The sequence below is a fragment of the Corapipo altera genome, unplaced genomic scaffold, assembly GCF_003945725.1.
Source record: "Corapipo altera isolate COAL_440 unplaced genomic scaffold, ASM394572v1 52, whole genome shotgun sequence".
Taxonomy (NCBI): Eukaryota; Metazoa; Chordata; class Aves; order Passeriformes; family Pipridae; genus Corapipo; species Corapipo altera.
In genome coordinates, this window is record NW_020884930.1 from 4682957 (window position 1) to 4708040 (window position 25084).

The 25084-nt window shown below is 40.8% G+C and overlaps 3 protein-coding genes across 8 annotated transcripts in view; 1 reads left to right on the top strand and 2 right to left on the bottom strand.

The window, feature by feature from the left end:
* Nucleotides 1-24480, bottom strand: part of RAD54B (RAD54 homolog B) — a 64424-nt gene extending 39944 nt beyond the window's left edge. The window contains exons 1-3 of one of the 2 annotated variants that reach the window (XM_027659092.1): nucleotides 24386-24467; nucleotides 21301-21449; nucleotides 20496-20619 (exon numbers count right to left, since the gene is read on the bottom strand). In XM_027659092.1, coding sequence (XP_027514893.1) covers nucleotides 20496-20619; nucleotides 21301-21438 — 262 coding nt within the window. In that variant the 5' untranslated portion in view covers nucleotides 21439-21449; nucleotides 24386-24467. Of the gene's footprint in view, nucleotides 1-20495; nucleotides 20620-21300; nucleotides 21455-24385 lie in introns of both variants that reach the window. The other variant, XM_027659091.1, reaches the window with a different exon arrangement.
* Nucleotides 69-6738, bottom strand: FSBP (fibrinogen silencer binding protein). The gene is made up of 2 exons (XM_027659095.1): nucleotides 5893-6738; nucleotides 69-1565 (listed from the first exon to the last, which is right to left on the bottom strand). The coding sequence occupies exons 1-2, from the start codon at nucleotides 6261-6263 to the stop codon at nucleotides 1040-1042; spliced, it is 897 nt and encodes a 298-aa protein (XP_027514896.1). The 5' UTR covers nucleotides 6264-6738; the 3' UTR covers nucleotides 69-1039.
* Nucleotides 24481-24635: 155 nt separating the features above from the next.
* LOC113954578 (RING finger protein 151-like) overlaps nucleotides 24636-25084 on the top strand; it is a 12832-nt gene continuing 12383 nt past the window's right edge. For 4 of the 5 annotated variants that reach the window (XM_027659099.1, XM_027659097.1, XM_027659101.1 and 1 more), the window contains exon 1: nucleotides 24636-24734. The gene's annotated coding sequence lies outside the window, so the exon portion shown is untranslated. Of the gene's footprint in view, nucleotides 24735-24841; nucleotides 24933-25084 lie in introns of those variants that run through there. The other variant, XM_027659098.1, reaches the window with a different exon arrangement.

Genomic DNA, 25084 nt, shown 5'->3' on the forward strand with positions numbered 1-25084 from the left:
TTTCAGTTATGAACATTGATCACAACTACAGAGGAAACAGCTGCTACTAGGACAGACAAAAGAATCAATTTTATTTTTATTTGGGGCTTTTTATTTGAAACTAATCGAAAGATCAGAACAACAGCATCTATAAAAGGTACCCAGAATAACACAGAATCCTCTGCTGATTTCAAGTCACATGTTACTTACATACAGAAAGGATTTCTTTTCAGTAGCTTATAGTCCTAGTCATACTGATCAAAGGCACCTGCAACTGTCTTGGTTGCACATGCACTGTAGTAATTATGCATGCAAAAGAGGAAATCAGACATTTATGTGGTTGATCACCAGTATAATTACTATAACTGAATATACGATCATGGTAACTGTACACACAAATTACACATGCATGCAGTTTTAAAAACCAAGTGTTGCATTCATTTTCTCTATTTTGATAATATCCTATGGAAACACTCCTCCACTGGAAACAATTAAAAAGTATTAACTTTGAAAAATATGTACATTTATTCAACTGTCTACTGAACATTAAAAAAATATAACGATCCAGTAATTTTGTTTTCCAAGCTGATACGTCAGCAAAATCTCACCACTGTCGTAAGATTTACTAACTTGAAAAGAGTAAGACATTTAAACATAACCTCTTATTTCTCCTTCTTATATGTATTTATTAACCTGTAACTTCATTAAGATAGTAAAGGTGATTATTTGAAAAAACAATGCATATGAACAAAATTTTAACAAGACCTGACTAAATTTCATTAGCTCATCACTACTCCAATAGAGATAAGTGGAAATATTTTAAAAGTTTGGATTTTTATCAATCTAAACACTTAAATGTACAGGATTTGACTACTTCAGACCAGAAGAGTTGGTGCATTCAAACGCATACGAGGTATTTTTCTAAGGTACATAAACAACAATGTGGAAAATACGCTTTCACGTCTCAAGTCCAGCTTTTGATCCATCCATATTAACATACGGAACAATTCTGCATTTATTATTAAGTATATCAAAGAATATGACAGAAGTAATAAAATATTTAGATATTGCTGTATTCTGGCAGATCACGCCGTAGTCGTATTGCCTTCAGCTTCTCTACTTTGATTTTTGTTCGCAACAGTTCTTCTTCCAGTTGCTGCTTTCTTTTCAAACCATCCCTTTTTTCTTGGACATAAAGACCAATTTTTCTTTGGTTTTCTAATATTATCTGATGCTCTTCTTTCAGCATTTGTAACATCTGTGGGTCATAACTACACATTGGTCTAAAGCGTTCTCCAACCTCAAGCCTAAAAAACTCATCTCTTCTTGGTACAGGGGATGGAGACATCATCACTCTCATATCAACTGAAGACACTGATGTTGAAGGAGACCTTTCCATAATATGCACCAGCTGGTGTTCTTCCTCTTGTTCTAAGTTCTCATTTTGCTGTGAGTCTATAATCAAAGAAGGAGGAGGTTTGACATCCTCTTCCAATTGTAAGTCCATCATGACTGTCGCAGGATGGTGATCCAACATTGCCTGTGGTGAACTGGTACCAGCAATTGTTTCTTTATCGATACTAGCACTAGAACACACAAAATCATATTTAAATAATCCATTAAAAACTATTTGGAAAGGCACAGCTGTAAGTAACCAAAACTTCATTTGAATACTACTCTGCTATCCATGCCTGGGACCCTCTACTTCATTGCCTGAACACCACCTGTACCCCTCTCTCTTTCCACAGACACAGAATGTGACACAGACACAGCCATGTCACATTCAGAATCTATTGCTATAAAGGCAGTACAGCCAATAGAGAACTCCCCTTGGGAGGCCCTTCTGGCACTGGAGAAGCAAGGAAGGCTATTAGTGACATGAAAATATAAAAAAAACCCAAGCACCAAGCCATGAAAGTAACAGAGGAAAGAGTTTATATAATATATAACATGATTTTACAAGGAGATTAATTGAGATTGAGTGGAGAGAAATATTTCCATTTCACAAACTTATTAATCTCCCTCTGTTCTAATGTGCTCCCTGTTTCTGACTCATGCACCCAAGTATTTGGTTTTTTTCTAAAAGGTACAATAATCACTAAATAAAATTACGCAAAGAGCCTTGGGAGAAGAAACCACAGCCCAAATGATGACTCGGTCAGTCAATTTGAGAATCAAGCCAATCCCTGCTCCTTCTCTTTGAATTGGCAATCTTAATATTTTTCTGAAGTTTCAAGAGAAGACACTGAAGTGTTTCCATTAAGAAAGCCTATGGTTCTGTGCATTTCCGTTCAAAAGAACAATGCCCACTTTACTCATCTGTCTTTGTGTAAACTCCTGAGTCAGCAGCATCTAAAATCATGATTTGACATTGCATTGGCTTTGATGGTAATAATGGTTCAAGCTGTTCCTGACACTTCTCTACCATCGGTTGTGCTTGAAACCCTACGCTTCTGCACATCACTCCTTTATTCAGGTAATGCTTTTTTAAGCCAGATCAGCTTCTCTTCTATTACAGTACAGATCTGCAAAGAATAAATACTTGCAGCATGACTGGGAAGGCAGTATAGTGTAACATGGGAACAGAAATATATTAACTTGGTATTGACAGCAAAGCCAGTGTGCCATCAGGGCCATGGCTGCCTAAAACAGGGTCTCTAACTGGTGGTTGAAGATTTGAGACGCTTCCCAATCCTTTGAAAACTAGGCTGCCACTACTTAACTAGCAGTTAAAGGCAGTGAGTGGATCCCGTGATTAACAGAATATTCACAGATGCTCCCCAACACAAGAACCCAAGTTGTTCTCTATTAAATTAGGAGGGGTGGAAAGTGGGGGTTTTTTACACTTTTTTAAATGTCTTGAAAGCCCTACAATCCACACACTATTTGATTATTAAAACACTGTCCTGGTTAGTAATAGATTGGGTTCAAATTCCCAGAAGCAAGAAGAAATGTAATTTGTACTTCCTATTCTCATGTAAATGCACTAACTCCTTAATAAAAATGTGGCATGATCATAACTTCTAGATACCCCATGGTCTTCAAAACTCTCAGTTTAAAAGAAATAAGCAGTCATGGTTGCAATTTCTAAAGGGCCCTGACTAGCCTGCCATCTATTAACATGAAAATACTAGATTCAATGCTAGAATTCGTGCTAGAATAAAAGCATGAAAGCTTCTCAATAATCAGTTGTAAAAAAGTTCATCAGCGTCAGAGCAATGTATTTTCAAAAAATTAAGCCTGTCAACCACACAAACTATTTTAACTAAAGATTCTTTAAAAAAACCCTGAAAACAGTCCATCTGAAGCAGGTATTGAAAACTGACCTTTCCTTAATCCTCCAAAGAAAACGCCAAGATAATCTTAATTCTATTGACTGTTACCTGAGCTGCCTATGGAGTATCAATTATATCCCCTCACTGCCTCTTCCTCATGCCACAAAGCTTCACCTTTTCCAATATACTTCTTTCTCACATTCCTTTTACTCCTCTTATTGAGCATCAAAAGCATTATTCTGAACACAAATTTTCACTTTTTTTAGTGCTGACTGTAATTCCGGGTTTCCTCCTTCTTCCCAACTGCAGCTTCTAACACAGCTTCCCTCCTTCTTATTTGCTGGCTCCTGGCCAGCTTCTAGCCTGAGAAAATAGGAAACAACCAGCAGGAGAAGCAGGTCATTCTGACAAAAGGAAATGGAGAGACAGCAGAAAGAGAAAGTGAGAGAGGTTAAATAGAAGAAAGGTAAGATTTAGTCTAACATAGACTAGAGCCTCCAAGCAGTGAAAAAAATCCATCTCTCAAAGTGTAATCCACACAGAACTAAAAAACTATCAAATCTTCAGGTAACTCTGATGAGGCTTTTTTTTTCCCCTTAGTCAGCCTCTTAAGAGGAAAACAATTAGACAGCAAATAGAGAAAGAAGGAATTGAGAAACAAAAGAGTTGCCTGTATGGTGGTTACTAATGTGGTTTCTGACAACTTGACTGAAAGAAAGACAAACAACAGTTACCACAATTGGGGCATGGTGTTTATAACCCTGCAGGCACCCATGATTCACCAGGTTTTGCTTAATCACAGTGAGCTAGAAATTGCTTAAAGGTGCGATTAAGAATTTGGACTCATTTTAAGTTGTATTTCCCTCCTACGAAACCTAAGCCACATCCCAGGGAGTTAAAACCCAGTACAGGGTTTATAAAACTAGGGTAAAATGCAACTCAGAGTTAAAATTAGAAGTTTCAAACAACGATGTGCTTGGGCAGGAAAAAAAAATAATCTTTCAAATTATATTGTTTTCTTTCAGGACACAGTGTAGTGGTTGTTCCTGAGATGAACCATTTTGGGTAAGCAATAATCAAGTCAGTGTTCCCAGACCCATAAAGAACTGCAAAAATTGTTTAAATTACAGGAGACAAACTATGGAGATCATTAGCTCTTAATCATTCACTAAAAGCGTCAGTGCTTTTTATAAGCCGATCTACAAACCAAAGTTCTCACACTATTTTTTCTCTCCCCTCCTTACAAAAGTTGGTAGTCAAGACACTGCAACCTTTATTAGCGCAATTAAAAGCCTCATTTTGTTCCAGAGAATTCTTTGGAATGGTTCCTCCAGGGGCATTCACCAGGAGCAGCAGCACAGCCCAGTTGCTTTAGACTTCTTTACGCAAAGGACCCACAACAGCATATTTTTAGAGCATCTGGCATGTTGGGATTTAGACAATTGTTACCATTCAGTTCAACCAGTGGCACCAAGAGTCCAATTCAGCGAGTGTGCGCATGCCAGGTTTTCTTAGAGTGTTACGCTGCTGCACCCACTGTCAGTACATCTGATTAAAATATGGAAAGTTTCCTTCCCATTAATCTGCTTGGGAAAATAAGAAAAATCAGAGCTTTCTCAAGGTTGCTGGGGAGTTATTTGACTCCCCACCCCGCCCCCCCAAGCTTAGTTTTTGTATCTGGAGAAACCAAAACCTGACCCAGGCATTTTTTGATCCCTCAAGGACCAATACAGAACCAGCAGAGTGTTGCAAGTCAGATATGAGGGGCATTAGCCAGCTGTGGGAGAAAGCCTGAACGCTGCCTGCCTGTATTATGTCTGGCTCAAATCTAGACAGTGTGTCTCACTTTACTGAGCAGTAAAAAAAAAAAAAAAAAAACCCTACCAAAAAAAAAGAAAAAAAAAAGAAAACTTCTAATGCTGTACCTCTTAGTTTCTCTCTGTATTTAAACTACCCCATGTAAGACACAGAATTGCTTAGAGTTTAAACTTCAATTAGCTTTGCTCCAGCTTCAGGGAACCACCGTCAATGTAAGTAAAGTATAATTTAAAAAAACATTTGCACTCACAAAGGCACTGCAGTGTGGAGTCTTTTTTTTTTTTTTAAAAGGGTTGGAATCAACTAAAATGTAACATGCAAACACCAGAGTAAATGAAAGAAAAAAGATGTGTGAGTGAGGTTTCTTAGCTCTGGGAACTAACTTTATTAAATATCCTATATAAACTGCTAACAGTTCCATATGTTGCAAAATGACTGCAGTATTACCTTAAATGGAGGAGAATAGCCATCACTTTGCCAGTGTTTGAATAATCTGCCTATTAAAAGGTAGGGGAGGGGTAGAGGTTGGAGCTACCGTTTCCCTTTGATTCTCTCTTAACCCTCACTTTCCAGAGTATGACAAAGACTCTGAAACAAGCTTTGAAAGACAGCTGAACAAAAAAAAAAATAATGCAGTGCTAAGTCACCATAAAGCTTCCCATAAAACAAAAGCAGTATTATTTTTGTCATTGTTCCCCATTTGGGAATTTTCTCTGATAAACATTTCCTCTAGGAGCCTGAGCACAAGCAAAAGCGTTACATAGTAGATAGGAGGCGCCATAATTTTCATTCAGTAACAAAGTAAAAAGAATTGTCTCACCTTTGAACACCGCTCCTGTCTCTTAAACACACATTGGAAATCTGTGGAATCATCTCCACAACTTTCTTGGTTGGCTCGGAAATGCTGCTTTGACAATCTGAGTGAGTCTCCTTTTGCTGCAATAGCTCCTGTTTGGCATATTCTTTGAGCCTCTTGTACAGCGTGCGCAGGCCCTGTGCAGTACGAGGAGGGCGATCTACTCCGATGGCATTGTAGTTATCAGCTATGATATCCCAGCATTTGTTTTTTTCCACTATTACAGAATGCTTATTGGTATGTTCCTCGAGAATTTTAACGTACGGCTTCACGAGTTTTAGCAAATCGAGCTTTTCAGATAAGGTAAAATTAGAAGATCTGGCCTTCCCAACCATTGTTACCTTTGAATTAAGGAAGCCGTTCCTGGAGCCACCATGCAGCCCCTAGCTCTGCTCAGCTCTTTTTCACAAACAGAAAAAGATCAGGCTTAACTAGGCTAGTCTCATTTAGGCCCACGCCTACAAGGGAGGGTTTATTAAAATTCCTTCAGCTTAAGCTGACGCAGGTTCAGGAAATCTGCTTAAGCCAAGCCTGACCTACATAAGGCTTCAGACTGAAGAAGGCGAGAAGAAACAAGCAAAATACACTTTTGTATGAAGAGACCAGACATACGCAGGATTTAGAAACATAAAGGTTTAAAGATTAGCACGTTACCCAGCTAAAAATTACCTAATTTAGCTTGAGTAACAAGCTCTGACACATCTCCCCAGCTCCCTCACACGTATCTCAAACTGAAACCGTGCTGGAGATGATTTTACGTGTAAAACGACGTCCCTCAAAAAAGCAACAATTGCTTTGTGCGAGGCGCGGCGCGTTACGGGGCGCGGGAGGCGAGAGGCGGCGGCGTGTGGAGAGAGCCCCGGCAGAGCCCCCGGCGCCATTTGCATAGAGCTGGTCCTGCTGTCAGTCACCGCGGGGCGGCATCTCCCCCAGCCGGCTGGTTACGCTCGGGCTTCGCCGCAAAGCTCGGCTTCTCCCGCACTTGGCAGCCGGCGACAGCCACCGACACGGGGGCTTCTTAAAGAGCCCGCTGCGCTCCCCGGCCGGGCTTCGGCACCGGCGGGAGCGGCACGGACGCCCCGGTGCGAGCGGGCCCCGAGCGCCGCCGCGCCGGCCCTGAGGCGGCTCGCGGCTCGCCCCGGCCCGCGGCATCGCCCCTCGGCCGCGGGCTGCGAGGAGACACAAGGGCTGCGGCCGAGTCGTGACGGATTCACCGAGTGCGTTACAGCGTGCGGGCACCGGGATCTTATAATATCCACCAGCAAACAAACGACTTCTATTATAACACATCCAGGCATTCTTTCAGGATAAAAAAAAAATCTGATTTTTGTTAGCAAGACGTGCCTGCATTCCTAATGTCTACTCGACAACGTATCGCCTTAAGCCAAGTCTTCACATAAAAACGCATGCAAGGCTTTACATCTGTGTGGTCTAAACTAAATCAACAAATGGGAGAAAGAGAAAAACCTGCAGATGGAAGGAGAGGTGCTCTCAAACACGAAAAGCAAAAACTAAGTTTGAAAAATTATGTACTCCACTGAAAGAGTCCGGAGGGTGGAAACAAACACCATTTGAGATAGTGGCAACAGCTTCCTAAGCTTAACATGTTCAGCCTTGAAAACAAGGGAGCCTAGAAGCAGGGCGGGGGGGTAGGGGGGGAGGAAAGAGAAATAATTATATAGCTTGAAATATCCTAAGGCTATAAAGATCTAGGTATAAACTTGTTTGCTCTAAGGGGAGAAAACCCAAAGCAGACACAAGCCACATTCAAAACAAGAAATTCACATTAAACAAAAGGAGACTTTTAACTGCTGAAAATCAATTAGCATTTAGAATAACAAGCACTTCTGGAACCCTTTCTGAGACTTGGCTTTCCTGTACCACCCAACGAAATTGGGACCAGTCCACTTTGCTGGAATTGCTTTCAAACCAAGATTAAATACAGCATTTTATAGTCTGAAGCCTATTATACTCAAATTTGAGAAACAAAATACTCTTGTGGTTAGAAGCACTATACAAAAACCACCACTTTTAAACACCTAATCCTTCCCTATTTCCTCTCACTTTGCACTTTACTAATATTAAGAGTACAAAGCTGGTGGCTATCCTTTTTTTCCCCCTAATTTATACACTTTGTTGTTCTTCTGTAACCGAAAAAAAAAAATAAATTGGATGTGCTTCAGGTAGTTTAGGCTCTGGCAGAAACTATTTAGAATTAAATAGTCAGAGGCAAGCTGTACCATCCACTGTTGAAGCAGTTGTGCAGTGCCTGCCCAGTCTCTTGACTTTTTAGTGACAAAAAGAAGTCACTGTTAGGTTGTGTGATTAAAGGCTCCTCCCCGCAGACACAAGGAGCACAAGTGAAAAGTGTCAGGCAGAGGAACCCACATAACCCAAATGAAAGAAACCAAGCTCTCAGTTCAGCTGCTCCCAGGGCCAAGGGTGTGACCCAGAGGGACAAGTTCCAAGAAGAGGCTCTCTCTAGGCCACCTTGCAGACTGAAGGAGGGGCTTACTGCCCACTGGGTTGGGACTCATTGTGAGATGCCAGGAATAGTATTTTGGGATTGGAGAAGACAGTATAGGATATTTAGAGGAAGAAATGAAGGCAAGACAAGGGAGGGTAAACCATGGAAGAAGTGGTTTGGGTCAGAACAATCATAAGAAGATACTGGGGGGTGGGGGGGGAAAGGCATAAGAGGGACCAGGTGCATGTAAACAGGTGGCTGCTCATGGTTGTTCAGCCATGCCCTGCACCTGATCATTACAGATTGTACTATCTTCTTGTTACACCACATTTGTAGTAAACTATTTTCCTGTGTGAGGGTAATCTTCATTCTGCATAACAATGCATGGAAGCGTATATGCCAGCAGCTGGAGTTGTACCACGGGTCACAGTGGGCCAGGTGCTGAAGGCACTGGCAAGCAGAGAGACTGAAGCCCAAGTACACTGCCTGGATACCTGTGTGTGTGTGACCTCTGGCAAACACCAAGCCAGACTAGACAGGCAGTAGGCTTGGGATTCAAGAATTGGAGTGACTGTGAGTCTGGGCCAGATACTGCAGAGACCAGAAGGTCTGAGATCTGGCTGCTGGAGGGACACCAGGACACCTGGCAACTGGCCACTGGCAAGGTCATAAACCCAGACCAGCTGCCAGAGAGACCCAGTGCATGTTTGTGAGACAACTGGGAGACAAGGGGACCTAGGGACCAGTAACTGAGCGGAATAAGAATTTAAGGCCACTTGCTGCTGGATCCACGTCATGTACATAAGTATTCCCCACAGACAGTTTTCATCACAATCAGCCGTTGAAGGGAAAGGATGAGGCCATTGAAGCTGCTTGTGTTTGTGCAAGTGCTGCATTTTTTGATGTCTGGCTGTATATACATATGCAGTGTGCACATGTGCCTCTTAGGGATACATCCTTATGGTCCTGGCCACAAGGAGCTGCAGCAGTCTCCTCTATAATGGGCTACCAGATGCAGCAACTCCTTATATTAGACCTATCTAAACTTGTATCATTCTACCACCTTAATGTTGTTAGAGAGACCAAGTTTCCACACTCAAATAATTATAGCAAAATACTGCTATAAAGTTTTCTTTTGAGCAAGTGCCTGATGGAATGTCTGAATTACATATTGTTCTGCATGACTATAAAATAACCCTTGTAAAAAATGAAGCTGGCTGCCAACCAAGATTTTTTCCTTCCTTTTTTTTTTTCCTTTTTAAAATAGCTCTGCTCATCAGCCTAAGGTCATACCAGTACTTGGATGAGAAATCACAGAAAGTGGAAAGCCCGGATATTAATGATACATATAGACTTTGAGCTGAAACAATAGCTGTAGCTCCAAGACAATTACAAAAAAAAAAAGTTTCCACAATCCACCCTTCATCCTACACCTGCCACCACCAACACCTGCACTTACGCAACACAGGGTACAGCCAGTTCAGCAAGATGATCCAGCTACAGAATAATCTCTTTATTTATTTATTTTGCAAGCATAATAATTTAATAATTGGTTTAAGTCAACATAAATGTGGTACATTGCCAAAACAGTAATTTCTGCCTCCCCCCAACTGTGGCATGTTCCTGCCCCTTCACTGTGCTGGTATGAGCACTCACAAATCTTCTGAGCAAATCAGACCAGGGAACTGATGTATCCTCACATTAATAATTTTTTCTGAGCTGGGTCAGTAGTGCCCTGATCCAGTATGCCAGAGGACAAAAAATTCACAAAAAGAAAGCTTTTTCAGCCTCTTATCTGGATGATTGTAGGCTGAATTGCAAACCATATTCCTAAAGACTTGTATTAACACAACTGAGGGGACAACAACAGTTGCAGAACTTCAACAGCTGGGAAATAAGATTTAGAACTACAGGTAACAGGTAAATTCAGGGTTTTTGCTGTGAAAACATCTAGAATTACTAACAAAAAAAGATACAAACCGTCCAGTCTGGAAAGCTATTGAGATTAATTAGTCACAGCTATAACACAATCAGGGATTAAAGTAGCTGCATTACTATGAATTGCTGAAAAAGCTCAGAGGGCACAAATTTTACAAGTGATAGGTTTATATCATGGCCAGTAACTGCATCAAGTGGCCCTTGTAAATTTAGGCACATTATGAGACAGAACACCCTGAAAAGGACAATGTCTTAAATCAGAGGAGCATCTTAGAGGGAGAGCGAGAATCTTTTGTCACACAGAACTGAGGAAGAATCTCTCCATGACAGACATAAAAAAAAGAATCACTATAAAGCACATGATTCAAAGGCAAAAAGACATCTGAGAGAATTAAGGATGCCCTAAGAAAGCAGCTGTTTTGAAAGATGCAGTTTGGATCAGACAGCAAACGTGAATATTGAAGGGAATGACAGCAGCTCGAGTGATTTAGGCTGGGACCTTCCAGTGCCAAAAATACCAAACCAACAGATTACTAAGACCTGTGAAGGTGCTTTGCCCACAAAGTGGTAGCCCCAGGATAAGTCTGAAGGACTTCTGTTCTTATTTAGTAATACGCAAGTAAACCAGCTCTACAGAGACCTGGGGTTAGCATTTTCAATCACCAAGGAGCCTGAAAGTCTTAGAGAACAAGAGGACAGTTGCAAGATTTGAATCAAAGCTAAAATGAAACCCTGGTACTCTTGTGCTCATGATAAACAGTAAGAAGATTCAGCAGATAGGATGGTGTATGTTACCCATCAGTGAATATACTGAGCTATACTGGCAATGGAAACATTTGTCAAGTATCAAGACAGTTGACCATTAGGTCATCATATAGTCCTTTCTACTAACACGACAGCAAGACAGTGCCAAGTCATTCAATCTGCTTGTCTTTAAGAGCCTGCTGCTGCAAAGGGTGGGTGAGAAAGCTTTCAACTCCAGAGATTTCTCATAGGAACAGTTGTTTCATGGGCAATCTCTAAAGCTAAGGGGTACAGGCATTATTCATTATGAAGAGGGTTGAAGATGACAAAGTTTTGTGAAATGAAAATTGCAAGACAACCCCACCTGGAAGTTAGGAGTGCTTAAATACATTTGCACCAGATCTTTTAGAAGTACTTTTAGATTACTTAAGTTGTATTTCAAATGGCTTTCTCACGTCACTTGATTTTTTTCCTTTCATCTTCATCAACACTTTTACCATCACTTTTGTACTTCCTTGTTCTTACCCTTGGTGTATCTGGACCTCTCAGACCACTCTTTTCCTTTCTCCTGTACAATTATTCTAAAACCTCTGTCCTGCATTGGGGGTGGGGCAAACAAGGGGAAGCTCTAGCTCTTTTTTTTTCCTGCATCTATTTTTATGATCACCTTCTAGCCTGTATTAACTTCTAACCTCTAACAGTTCCTGCAACTGCTGCAACAACAAGGCTCTTATCAGTTAAAATTCCAAGCATAAAACCTAACTACACTTCCGTTCCCTCTGCTGATGTAAGGCATTCTCTCAACATTTAGCCCACTGAAATGGGGAATAAATATATCCCTTAGACAATTAAAATGCCTTCCATGCCAAATTTTAAAGAATTTATCTTCATCTCAGTCTGACATTCCAAGGCCCACACATTCAGATCTATAACCATCCTTCAAACTAAGTTTGGCTTAAAGCTAAAGAACTATAAAATATAATACTATGTGACTATATGGCACCATGAATTAGCTCTTCACTTTGTAAGTCAGGTCCATAAAAATAGAAAAGCTAAGAGCACCATTCTTTACAAATTAAGAAGTATGTCCATTCCTAATACATGCTTCTTATCTTCTCTGATCCTCTCTTCCAACAAGCTTTTTGATGACTGATGAGAAGCAGCTGAGAAATAACAGAAAGGTTTGAAAGTATGATTTTCTCAGGATATTTTGCTTAAATTCTCACATCCCCACTAGCAAGATATCCCTAGAAAAAGAAATGGTATAAGAGAAGTCAAGTTCCTGCAATGCTGACATTTTTTCATAGAGACATGTAAATTTGGGAGATTATGCTTTTAAATACTAACCTCAAAATACTTTACCATGCATTATTCCCTGCATTAGACAGAGGAGCATTCTCTATTCTTCTAATTTTGCTCAGTGGATATTTTGAGGACAGTGAGATAACCATCTTATTATCTTGTTGACTTCAGGAAAGTCATATTGTGACAAAGCTTCTGTTTCAGGGGAAAACTTAAGGCCCAAAGCCAAAAGCTGGGACTGGACTCCAGTTATGCTGGCATGGCAACAGAGGGAATCCAAACAATGAGCACAGCTCCAGAAAGATTTGACAACTGTCTTTGAAGGCATCCAGGCCTAGTCTGCAATAGTACTCATGATAGCTCAAGAAAACCTCCCAGTTCCCTTCAGTAAGGCATTTCTTGTCCCTCCACCTGATAGCTGCATTCTCTCTGTCTTCCCTTAAGTCCACCTTTGTATCTGTTAGAGACAGGAGAGCTGGGAACACACACATCCCCCAACCCTCAACACTCCAAACTAGGACTTTCCAAAGTGTGGAAGAATGTAAAGGAAAAACAAGCAAGAAAATGCGAATAGCCACGTATTTCTCTTTTGCTCATCTTACATTCACGTAGCCTGATAATAGATTTTGATAATCAAGAAAAAAAGTAAGAAGAAACCGTGTGAATACCTTCCCTCTGGATGAATGAGGAAACAGAAAGAATTATTACTGATAAACCTGAATTGTTTAAAATACTGTCTATACAGAGTATTTTCCAAGTTCGTAATTTTTAATGATTCAATGAAAAAGTAGATAATTTCTTTTTACATATATGGCAGACTATATGCTGTGTGTTTGCATGCAACTCCAGGGAGCTAAATTGCAATAAATATATTGGAATAGTAAGTTCATTTCCCACCACATCCCCTGCCAGCTCTTGGAAAGGGGAGTTTGCTTTCTGTCTGCAGTTTCAAAATTAGGTATCTGTTTTTGCACAAGAAAGAGTCTTTTTTTTTTCTTGTTTACAAATTTTAATTTCCAGTAACTTAGCAATATAAAGGAAAATACACGAAAGATTATCATCTTTACATGGAGCACAGCTTTCTTTGATAGTGGATATATTGCTACTCAAAAGTAAGGAACCTGGCAATTTATATTTTTTCATTGTAAAGAAGCAGCCCCAGTTCCATTCAATAGACAAGTTGTGACTGGAAAACTTTCATTTTAATCTCTCCAACTTCTTTGGAAAATGTTGAATATCATACATCTAATACAACTCTTTTTTTTTAATTTTCTGATCATGTAATACCATTCTGATTTCTGGTTTTCTTCCCCTCTCTTTCATTATTTTCATAAGTTTAAAGACAGAGCAGAGTTAACTGGGACAAATGAAAAGTCAATTTCTCTGTCAATTCACTGCTCTTTTCTCAAATGCATAAATATCCTGGTTATATCATTTATAATCACATAAAGCCTAGTTATTCACATGACAGGCAAGATATGATCACATGAAATTATAAATTAGGTTGTACTAACTGTGGAAATATCACACTAGAATTATGCAAGTCTGGATTTGTTTTACAGCAGCATTGCCGATGGCTGCCCTGTCGAGGAAAGCAGCTTTGCAGTTGCTGAACATTAAATGAGATGATGCTTTTGGTGGTGAAGCTTCTCTTAAGTTCCTTCTTCCCATCTCACTCTTGGCTGCTAATTCTATTAGCACCATGTATCTCACCACTCAGCTGGTGGGCATCCCAAATTCAGGATGAGTAACAATGGTTAGGGACATGACAACAGCCCAGGGAATTTCAAGTGTTTACAGTCACCTGGGAAAATGCCAGGGAAGGTCTTAAAACAGCAGCAGAGTAGAAGACATCATCTCACATCCTAAGGAAGAGCACCAACTAAAAGGTGGTGTCCTGAGGAGATGCCAAAGAGTCCCAAAGTGAAAACACAAGCCATCTAGGGCACAGAAGTCTCTCTGACAAGTCTCCCTGCAACACACTGACTGCTGGGCAGTGTGGTACTGGGCCAGTGACACTGTGTGTGTATACCCACTGTGGCTGATGCAATAAATGAATGCTTGTGGAAGCAATTTCCCACCAGAGATATAGACAATTTCTCTTATGATACATGTACATCAATCCAATTCTATTAACCAATCCCCATTTCCTAAGATGGCCCGATCAAACAGGTACAGATGACACTAAATAGCAATGAAACTATTCTGAATTGAGAATTGGTTTGTCTATTAATGTGTCTATTCACTATTACGAGCTATTCTGTCTAGAACACTGCAAGGAGAAGGAGGTCATTGTGAAACATAAAGAGCTAGCAAAGTACTTTGGTAATATTCTGAATAAGAAATTATAACAAATTTACAAACTTGCAAAATCTAACTTGCAAACAATGCAGTAATAAATTACTTACACTCAGGCATCCAGTTACACCTTAGCTGTGCTAAGGTGTACTTGGTAATTATTAAGAGCTACAGATGTTTATGCAGTATCTTTTACCCAAAGACTTAACTGCTTTACCAGCTGTTTATAAAAACATTTCAAGGTTTTGAATGAGCTGCAGATATACATGCAGCTCCACCGCTTAAATAGACAGATGGTAAAAATACTCCTCACTGGAATATCTTTTCCAGTTCTTCTGTAAAGTGCAACAATAGAAATTGAATTAATACTTCTACTTTTGCAGACATCCAAGTAATTCTAGCAATAATATGCTTGATTATGAGATGCCAGCCCTGAATGTTTTTGTGTTATCTAGAAACCTAAAGTAAGCAGTTAGACTGAAACTGGACAATATGACAAACCCTGAAAATAACATCATTTAATCCTCTGAATCCTCTGATTACAAGTGATAGGTAATTGATTGCTACTGTCATAAATGAACAATGGATTGTCTCTTATAATATTCAAATTAATTGGTTAAGAGGATTTTTATTCATATCAAGTGATAGAAGGTACCAGACAAACCTGTAACAATGTTCTAGAAAGCTGAAGGAGCCAACAAAGATTCCCATTATGGAAAAGGAAACTTAAGTGTGTAAAGAGTCCAAACCTTACAGACCAATGTACTCAGTAAACATTAACACTGCAGAGAAGATAGAGAAAATATATTCAGAACACACAAATAATAAATACCATTAATATCATCAGCATGGAAAGCATTCAGCAACATCTATTGAGAGACACAGGATGAACACATTAACCTTGTTGTGAAATATTTACAATCTGTCCTCATTGTTAGGTCAAAGATAATATCTGAGTATGAATTCTGACAAAGTTCCTCTTGGAAGACACATGAACAGATGTTAGAGATGGATGAAGGACAAGGTACTCCTGAACCAAAAACCAAACAGGAGGTGAGCTGTAACACAATACAACTACATCCAGTTTTTCTGTTCACTTACATTAGGTTCAAAGAATGAAATCTCAGTCCAACTGGAATGTTGCATCTAAGTGTGCAGGTGAAAGAGCTATTGATTTCCTCACATGGTGTAGTAAGTTCAAAGAGTAAAACAGAGCAACGTTCTCCTAAATTAAGAATACCAACAGAAGGCAAGCTGTAAACTCAGATAATAGGCATCAATTAAATTCATTATGTTTTATATAAATAAAGTTGTAGATATTAAAAACATTAAGTTGAAGATGAAAATGTGAGTAAAAACCTGAGTTCTGGCCAATCCTGCTCACCAGCAACACTGAGACACTAAGTACAGTTCAGGGATCTGCCTGTCCATTGTTTCTTCCATTCAAATTATTTGTATTTTCTTGTTATTGCTTATAGATTCTCAGAATGTAATGAGGACAAATAGAAACCAAGCACTTAAGAGGTGCAATAATATCCTTCCAAACACATTTATGATTTTGTTTTCACTTACTGTTAAATAGTTTAGGAATGTTAAAGTGATTTTCATTTTTAAAGAGCATGGAGACTTAGCTGATAGAATTCTCTGGAGGCATGTGAGAAAAAACACTAACAACAATGTCAAATAAATTACCTCCCCCCACCCAGATCCATTGTCAGTGTCAACAAGTACTGTATTATGAATACAAAACAAGGGTACCAAGGAGATTGCTGTGCTCTTTGCCTCTTAATCACAAGCAAATACCAGTTCAAAAAGCAGTACTAAAGTTCATTTTCCTACAAAGATACATAACATAATTTTCCAGTATTCAGAAGTTATAATCACAAATAGTAAACTGCCCAATGAACAGTATGTTCAGTATCTTACAGTTCAGTCTTAAAATCACAACACATAGATAGGTTTCACTTACAGTTGCTACAAACTATTAAACGTCTTTAGAAATAGCTCATCTTGTAGAATTTCTGAGTCCCTTATGCTTTACTTTTATTAGTGGCATTTTTAGAAAGAAGTTTTTTTGAAGAGAAGCCTAGAAAATCAAGTGAGTTTTTAAGCCAGATATGCTGTAATTTTTAGACTGCTGCTATCTAATCAAATCCTTACTTGTCTACTCCAAGAATTGGACACCATATGCCAGATAACAAGCTTTTTTTGAAAGAATGTGCAGCATTTTCAAGGCTGGGTTTCAGAAAGATTAGCTCTGTGAACAGTGTGCAGTTGTCCAGTGGTTCACAGGTGTTTCACAAGAATTTCAGTGGCAACTAGGGTATTTATTTACACATTCCACTGCTGCACTGGAAACCCAAACACAGCGGCTTTGAGCAAGATATAAAAATAACAAACTGTTTATCATCTGCATTAAATGATACAGAGACAATAAACCAAAATAATGCATACACACAAACTTTTTCAATCTTAAAATTATTTTATTGCCCCTTTAACAGGAAAGTATTCTTTGGCTGCAGAGACTGGCAGTCAGATATAATTCCATTACAATATTAATAATAATAAAAACTCCAAACTGCCCCTGGCTTTCACAAATGGTTTCCATTACTTCTGAATTTCATACCAAAACCAGCTTTGACAAAACAATTTCATTTCACACTACGAAGGAGGGTATGGTTTACACAATCTATGTAATTGCTATATTAGTGTAATGAATAGCAGACAAAAGTGACATAAAGGGCAGAAACCATCTTGGAAAATCTAAGTTATTAAGAAATTACTTAAGATTTAACAGAGACAAGATTATTTTCTCACTACAGTGCCTGCATCACCAGTGAACCTGAAGACCATAACTAACACTGACATTAGATATCCTTCTTTTATATGATAGCTTTATGAAGCCTTGCAGGGTTAGCTCCATTCTGCAGGCATAGAAAGGCTTTGACACAAAATGGCTCGTTCAGTTACTTAGAAAGGCAGCAGCACATCAACTGAAGCAGCTCACCCAGTCTCACTCCACAGCTTTTTGGTTATTTTTTGAAAGTCATCACAGAGGACCCATACCAGCCGCACCCGGAATTCATGATACTGAAAAGGCATTTAGTATCTTCTCCATTTCACAACATTTTTTGCTGGAAAGAGTGCTGGTTTCCCAGATTATTTTGGAAATAAATCCACAGTTTATCTTTCAAGTGCACTGCTAGTCAGAACCAGCAGATGGAAATTTTTGCAGATGTACCTGTTGGGAAGCATGACGCTTCAAACTACTTGTCCCATGCACACAGAGAATCTTCTGCAAGTGGAAGCTTCATCAGAAGAACTGGAAGTCCCAGCCATAAGACAAAGACACACAGGGAGGCTGAATTTCTCCACATTAGCTCATCCAAACAGAGTGCATACACTACTCTGAGTCACATAACATGCCAGTGGCAGCACCCTCTCAGGGCTATCACACCCCCATTTTCTGGAGGTGAAACCCAGCAGGAAGTCAATGGGAAAGCCTCTCCAAAGCACCTTACAGAATGGAGGGGGTGGCTGCCTACTAGGGCCTGAAACCTGTGCAAGAAAGGGCATCTAGAGTTTGCACAAGGCTTATAATGAGATTTCTGGTTGGGGGCAGGGGGGAAGAAAACCACAAGGACAAGCAAGAGGGAGAGATGAAGGTGGTTCAGGGAGGACCAAGCACGTAACAATAAGAGGAAAAAGGCAGCCACCTTTAAACAGGTGATGGTCAGTAAGCTTCTTCAGCAACACACTGCATCCTCTTGCTGAAGCCAGTCCCACCTTCATGCTAAACTACATTTCTAAATATTTTCCCAGGTGAAAGGACTCTATTCTGTGTGCATCAGTGTGTATGGAAATGGACATGCCAGCAGCTGGAGCTGGACCACACACAGGTCATAGGGCCCAGGTATGTGAAGTGTCAGCAGAGAAGCCAGAAACCATATACACTGCCTGGATCCACGTGTCAGTGTGTGATTGGTGGCTAACACCAACGTGGATTAGTTGGCAGTAGGATAAGAGGCTTGGGAGCCAAATATTGGAGCAGCAATGAGTCTGGGCCAACTACTGGAGAGACCAAGGGGTTTGAGAGTTGGTTACTGACGGGACCAAGAAGTCCAAGCAAGTTACTTGAGACCAGGACACCTAGGGGTTGGCTACTGGTAAGTCTCACTACCAGACAGACACATTTTTATTTGTGCATCCATAGTGCACAAAGCAGCTGGGAGACAAGTGGATCCAAGAGCCCACCACTAATTAGACCAAGTGGCTAAGGCCAAGTACTTGAGGGACCTATAGTGTGCTCTTACCTGTGGGAGTGCAGGTCTGCATACCAGCACCTGGACTGGGAGCTGTGGGCCTTTGTGGCTCATGTGCCCACAGCTGGGGTGTCCAGCAAATCAAGGAGCTGGTTACTGAACAGACTGAGTGCATAAGATCAGTTACCGGAGGGATCTGCATTCTCTGTGTCCATGTGTATTTATAGACAGATACATGTATGTTCATCTATTTTCCATGAAAAGGCTTTCACCCCGATCAACCAGAGAGGGGAACAGGATGCATCCATTGGCACTGCTTGTGCTTGCCTGAATGCTGTGTTCTCTGTCTATGCTGGCCTGTGTTACCAGCCATGTGTATATGTACATTGGATGTATGAGTGCCTATTGGGAATAATTCCCTATTGGGAATTAGCCTCACTATTGGCTGGACCTTGGGATGCAGAGCTATGGTAGCTTTGCTTCAGTCAGGCTTCAAGATTTAGCAACTTTTATCACAAATAAAAGAAGACTTTGTTAAAGCCTTCTGAATTATATTTCCAACAACTCAATGTGATAAGTGGCCATGAAATGCTCTTTTAAAACGCTACTCATTACACAAAGTATCAGTTAAATGAACCCTAAAACATCATTATCAATGTCATTAATTATGAAGAAACAACAGTGAAATAACTGTAAGACAGGTGTTGAAATGCCTGAGCTGGCTCCAAAAGGAGTGATTTTCATCCATCAGTGTTAATAACCCAGTTCAAGTGCAAGGCTTTCAAGATGCACTTGACTCTGAGGTCGTATTCACACAACACAGAACTATGCTGTTTTCTGTGGTCAGGGCACACCAAGACTGGGAAATGAAGACACTCAACCCCACAGAGTTGTTCAGGTCCGTCAAAGTGCCTTTGCTACAGTTCAGATACTTCAGTGTCTTTGCAGTGCTTACTGCCCAGCTTTTCAGAGTAATATTCATTACCAGAGCACAAATGACTAGAGTACACACACACAGATGAGCAGAGCCAGTTCTGCTCCGCTGGTAGAGTTGGCTTGAGCCCTGAATACCCACTGGAGACACTGAAGAAGAGAAACCCTCATGAATTCTGGAAAAAAACCCAAATCCATTCAGAAGGGTTAGCATTCTCTGCAAGAGATCAGCAAGGTCTCCAAATTACAACACTTTCCCACTATTTAGGGCATCGCAGCTCTTGTATTGCTATAACTGTGGATTAGTGAGTTGACTATTGTGCTCTTCTGGAAGACACAAATCTGAATAGTGACACTATCAACTGGCTTCTAAAATACTTTTTTCCCCCCCTTTTTATTAAAAAAATCATTTAATGCTTGTTTCTTTTACTCTCTAGCCAATAGAACACTAAATAATGCCACCATTGCACAACCCTTATAATAGTATTCCATGAAAATTCAGTAAGCAGCATGTTATTCATCAGCTTTAAAATTCTCTAATGATACATGGCAGTAAATAAGAAATATCTTCTTACCAGCTTTGGGCACATTTACTGTTTTCATTTCCACCTTGCTACACTTACCAATGCTGAAACTTGCTTTTGTCTTTACTTTTCCAGTTGACTCCACAGACTGTGTAAAATTTTCATTTTGATTCTGGACACATATTTTAGAAAGCAATGAAGCACTTCCCTCTTTCTCATCTCTCTGCAAAAGAGAAATGAGTTCACAATAGCATTTCTTTCATGCAGGTGAAGAGAAATAGAGAAAATAGCAAGGGATCTCAGGAACAGTGATTGTCGTTATCAAACTGTCTACATAAATATATACACCCCTGCACAACTATATGTATCCCAGTTTCCACAACAGAGAGTATATGCACACAGTATCAAACAACACTTGTGCCAATAGTTTATGAACCAAATTTAATAAAATTCAAATTCAATTATGTAGATAAACAAATAGAAATTGTGATGCTTTTTTGGGTTAATGTTAAAGGCTTCAGGTAAAGTTCCTCGCAGTAAAACTACAACTCAATGTACTGACACTTTATTACGTGTATCTTGGGTTTTTAACTACTTTTACCAAAAATATCCAACAAAGCCCAAGCAAAGATACAATCCTTACCTCAGCTACACTGGGAATTGTATTTGGGCTCAACACTGATTACTTTTATTTACTTGAAAAACATTTTTCTGTATCCACTTCACAGAGTTAGAGAAACCTACCTGAGAAGCAAGATCAAAGGTGCTGAGAGCAAAGCTATCAAAATCTATTCTGAACAGATAATCTTAGCAGAGGTTGTTTGTGGTGAGCTCAGATACTATCTTTTAGTCACGATACTGTACAAACAAATATACTTTTCAGTGAGTGCACTGTTCATTTTACCTCTTTTAATGTCATTTCTTGGTCCATCTCCTTAGTTTCATTCTTGGGACAAACGGCAATACATTTTCCTGGTGGTGTAAACTTTGGCTTTTTGGCTACATTTCCTAGGACTTGACTCGGAGCTGCAGATCGCCTCATCTTTAGCTGTACTGCTCTGGCAGGTGGACAGGAAGGAAGGAAGCAGATAAAGTCAACTGTAGTCAGAATAGCTTTAAATACAAAAATACATCCAAAGATAACAACGCAAGCACTATTTTAAAACAACATAAAGGATATCATAAAATATTTTCAAATAACAATCTTAATTCACAAGCATAATACAATTTAAGAAAAAGTAGTATCGTTACAATGCATCCAAAGAAGGATCAACTACAGCAAATTCTGTGGTTGAACACATCCTCTTTCTTTTAAAAAGCCAATAGTGCAGTTACCAATCACAAGAAATACTCTGGAGATAAACACTGTCCAGCTGCTTAACAAACTTACATAAGTTTGTAAAAAGAAAGAAAATTTGAAGCAAAACTAACTATTCTAAACACTTAAAACGTAACTTTGCAAAGCCCTTTATTAGTGCACAATGAACAATGAATGTTGAAGGTATGTCTCATCCACTATAATGAGATTACAACTGGGCAAGAAATAAGCTCAAAATTAGAGTGGAGCTCCATGTTGTGTCCACTTGAATAATGGAAGAAATCTATAATAGGTTTTCCCTCAAAGTATAAGAATATTATTCCCTTGAACAACCTTAGGACAAAACCAATAGCCAATGTTAATATGGCAAAGTTTACTTGCAACCACTAGAATAATGAGTTATAATCTTAATGCTTCAAAGCAGTAGACAGAAAACAAGAGAAGAAAATTCCAATAAAATAACACAGTAGCTGAAATGAAGAAGCCAAGCATGGTACAGCAACTTATGGAGCATATTTTGGTTTAATTCTCATGGACTGTTTCTTTTAATTGATCCCTCCAACTACTAGGTTAAAAACAAACCATAATACAGATACAAACTTCTCTACTATCTCGAAGGCACGTTTGCATCCTGCTGCAACAGCCAGTGTGTTTCTGCACTTTTTTTGGTGCTACTCTGCACTCCAGTGGCTTCCTGGGGCACAACCACCGTTCTTCCCAAGGTTTGCATACAAACAGTAATGGATTATGGTCAAAACACTTTCCAAACACGCAGACACTAACATAAGCAAAGCTCTCTCCTCCATATCTGAACAATTAGGACATATATGATGCTGTTACTATATGTAAACCTTAATGGCAAAATGGCCTGAACTATTGTCACTTCCACTGTGACTGTTATTAAAAATACAAGGAAAGAAGCCCCTGACTATGTGTAAGCAGCAGTTCACGTAAGTTAGGCCTACTTGACAACAGCATTAGCATATGAATTTTAGTTAACCCTATGCAATAAGGGAGTAGCTTGGTTATTATAACAGGACTATCCGTAGTGTGAACACCTGATAGTCACTGTGAACACTGCAGAGGAGTCAAGAACCTTCCAGATGAGCAGACTGCAAGTGTCAGCACTGAGCACAGCCAGCTTCAGGTGCCATGTGAATCTGATGAGTTCTCTACCCAACCCAACAATACACGGTGACACCCCACGACTCTGCATAAGGACCATCTATAGCATGGCTGAGCTGCTACATTAACCCTGCCCATGGACTGCCAGAGCTTGCCACATCTTCAGTGGAACAGGGGAGCTGTGCAGTTCATAAATTGCACATATTTGTGATTGAAGTGTTTTGGTTTCCAAATTCATTTGGGCATTGTGCTGTCTATTGGTCTTAAACCACAAAATCAGACTCGTTAGGAAATTCCAAAATAGTAAGAAATTTAATACCCTTGGTAACTCAATAACTTCACTCATGTTAAATTTTAGAACCTGTAAGACTATTTCCAATATTACCCACTTGCAGCTACAAAAACCTTTAGGGGGTTTGTGTTTTTAAAATGGAATATTGCTTCCAGCAATACATCTTCCTCTCTGTCTTCAAAATATAAGCTTTTATAAAATATAATGAAAACAAAAAATACAAAAGATAATAATTAAAGTGTTTATATTTTGTATCTTTACAGTAGCACACAGAAAAAAATAGACCATCATGGATGTGCAACAAATGACTGATGCCAAATCTTGTTTGTAGATGAGATCAGGGTGGATGTAGCAAGGGCAAGAAACAGCTCCACCTTACAACTACATCAATTAACTTGCAATTATGGCCTTTCCTCAGAGACACCACCTATATACCAAACCATCCTGTACTTGCCTTACCTTTAGGTCTGGCTGTAGGGGAACAGCTGCAGGGAAACACCTGCAAGCAATGCAAAAAGCACAGCTCCTGCCTTTTATTAACCACCTGGCCTGACCAAAGCCAGCGCACCATGAAACTACAGCCCAAACCGTCTTGGGAGTACATGTGGTTTGGCAAGCACTGCATTCGGTAGTACTTTTGGTACATTAATAGCTGCATTACAACAAAACACACATACAAAGAACATTTCAAAATTTTACACGTCCAGCCCAACTCGGTGTGCACAGAGCCCTGCTAAAAGCACCTCGGCACAAACTTTTAACAGGCTGCTCTCCCGAGTGTTTGAAAAGGCACTCCCGGCACAGATGGTGAGGAAAACAGGGGTTGTGGGCAACTACAAAGGTGTGACACGGGATCAGCTTTTAGTCATTTAAAATGAAGGCAGCGAGTGCATTGCCCTGAACATAGATATCAGTGAAAAAAATCACTTCATTTGATAAGTAGCCGTAAGGATTTTTCACAAGGGCATGTAGTGACAGGACAAGGGGGAATGGCTTCAAACTAAAAGAGGGTAAGTTTAGATTAAATATTAGGGAAAAATTCTTTACTATGAGGGTGGTGAGACACTGGTACAGGTTGCCTAGAGAAGCTGTGGGTGCCCCATCCCTGGAAGTGTTCGAGGCCAGGTTGGATGGGGCTCTGAGCAACCTGATCTAGTGAGAGGCGTCCCTGCCCACGGCAGGGGGCTAAAACTGGGTGATCTTTAAGGTCCGTTCCACTGAGGCCCCCCGTCCGTGCCCCCGATCCCTCCGTACCTCCAGTCACCCCATTCCCCGCCGGTCCCGCCGTCTCAGCGCCGCTCAATTGTCCCGCCGCGGGCTCCCGGCAACCCCGCCGGCCCCGCCACGCATGCGCCCTGCGCAACCACCCCCGCCCGCCCGGGCGCGGTGGCGCTTCCCGCTGGACGCGCGTGCGCGGGGCCGCGCGGGAGGGGGGCGGTGGGCGGGGCCCTGGGAAGGCCCTTCCCGCCCTCGGGAGGAGCTGAGTGCGCGTGCGCAGTGCTACACACAGCATGGCGGAGCGGGCGCGTGCCGCGCCGCCGCCAAGCGAGAGCGACCGTAAAGGGAACCTGGGTTGCGCGACAGCGGGCGGTGGTGGCGGCGGGTGAGTGAGAGGGCGGCGAGCGGGGCCGGGGGGGCCTGGGCGGCGTCGCCTGAGCGGCAGGGGTGGCGGGCAGCGGGGCCGTGCGAGACTGGGCCGTGGGGCGGGGGGCGCTGCGCGCAGCGTTTGTCAGGGCCCATTCGTCCGCAGCCCTCTGTGCCGGGCTGGCGGCGGCGTCGCCGTCGTGTGGAGAAGGGAAAGGTAATTGTGTGTGTCCAGCTGTGTGTGTGTGTGCAGTTGTGTGTGTGTGTGCAGTTGTGTGTGTGTGCGCAGCTGTGGGGGGGAGGGGTGTGCAGCTGTGGGGGATGTGTGCAGCTGTCTGTGTGTGTGTGTGTGCAGCTGTCTGTGTGTGT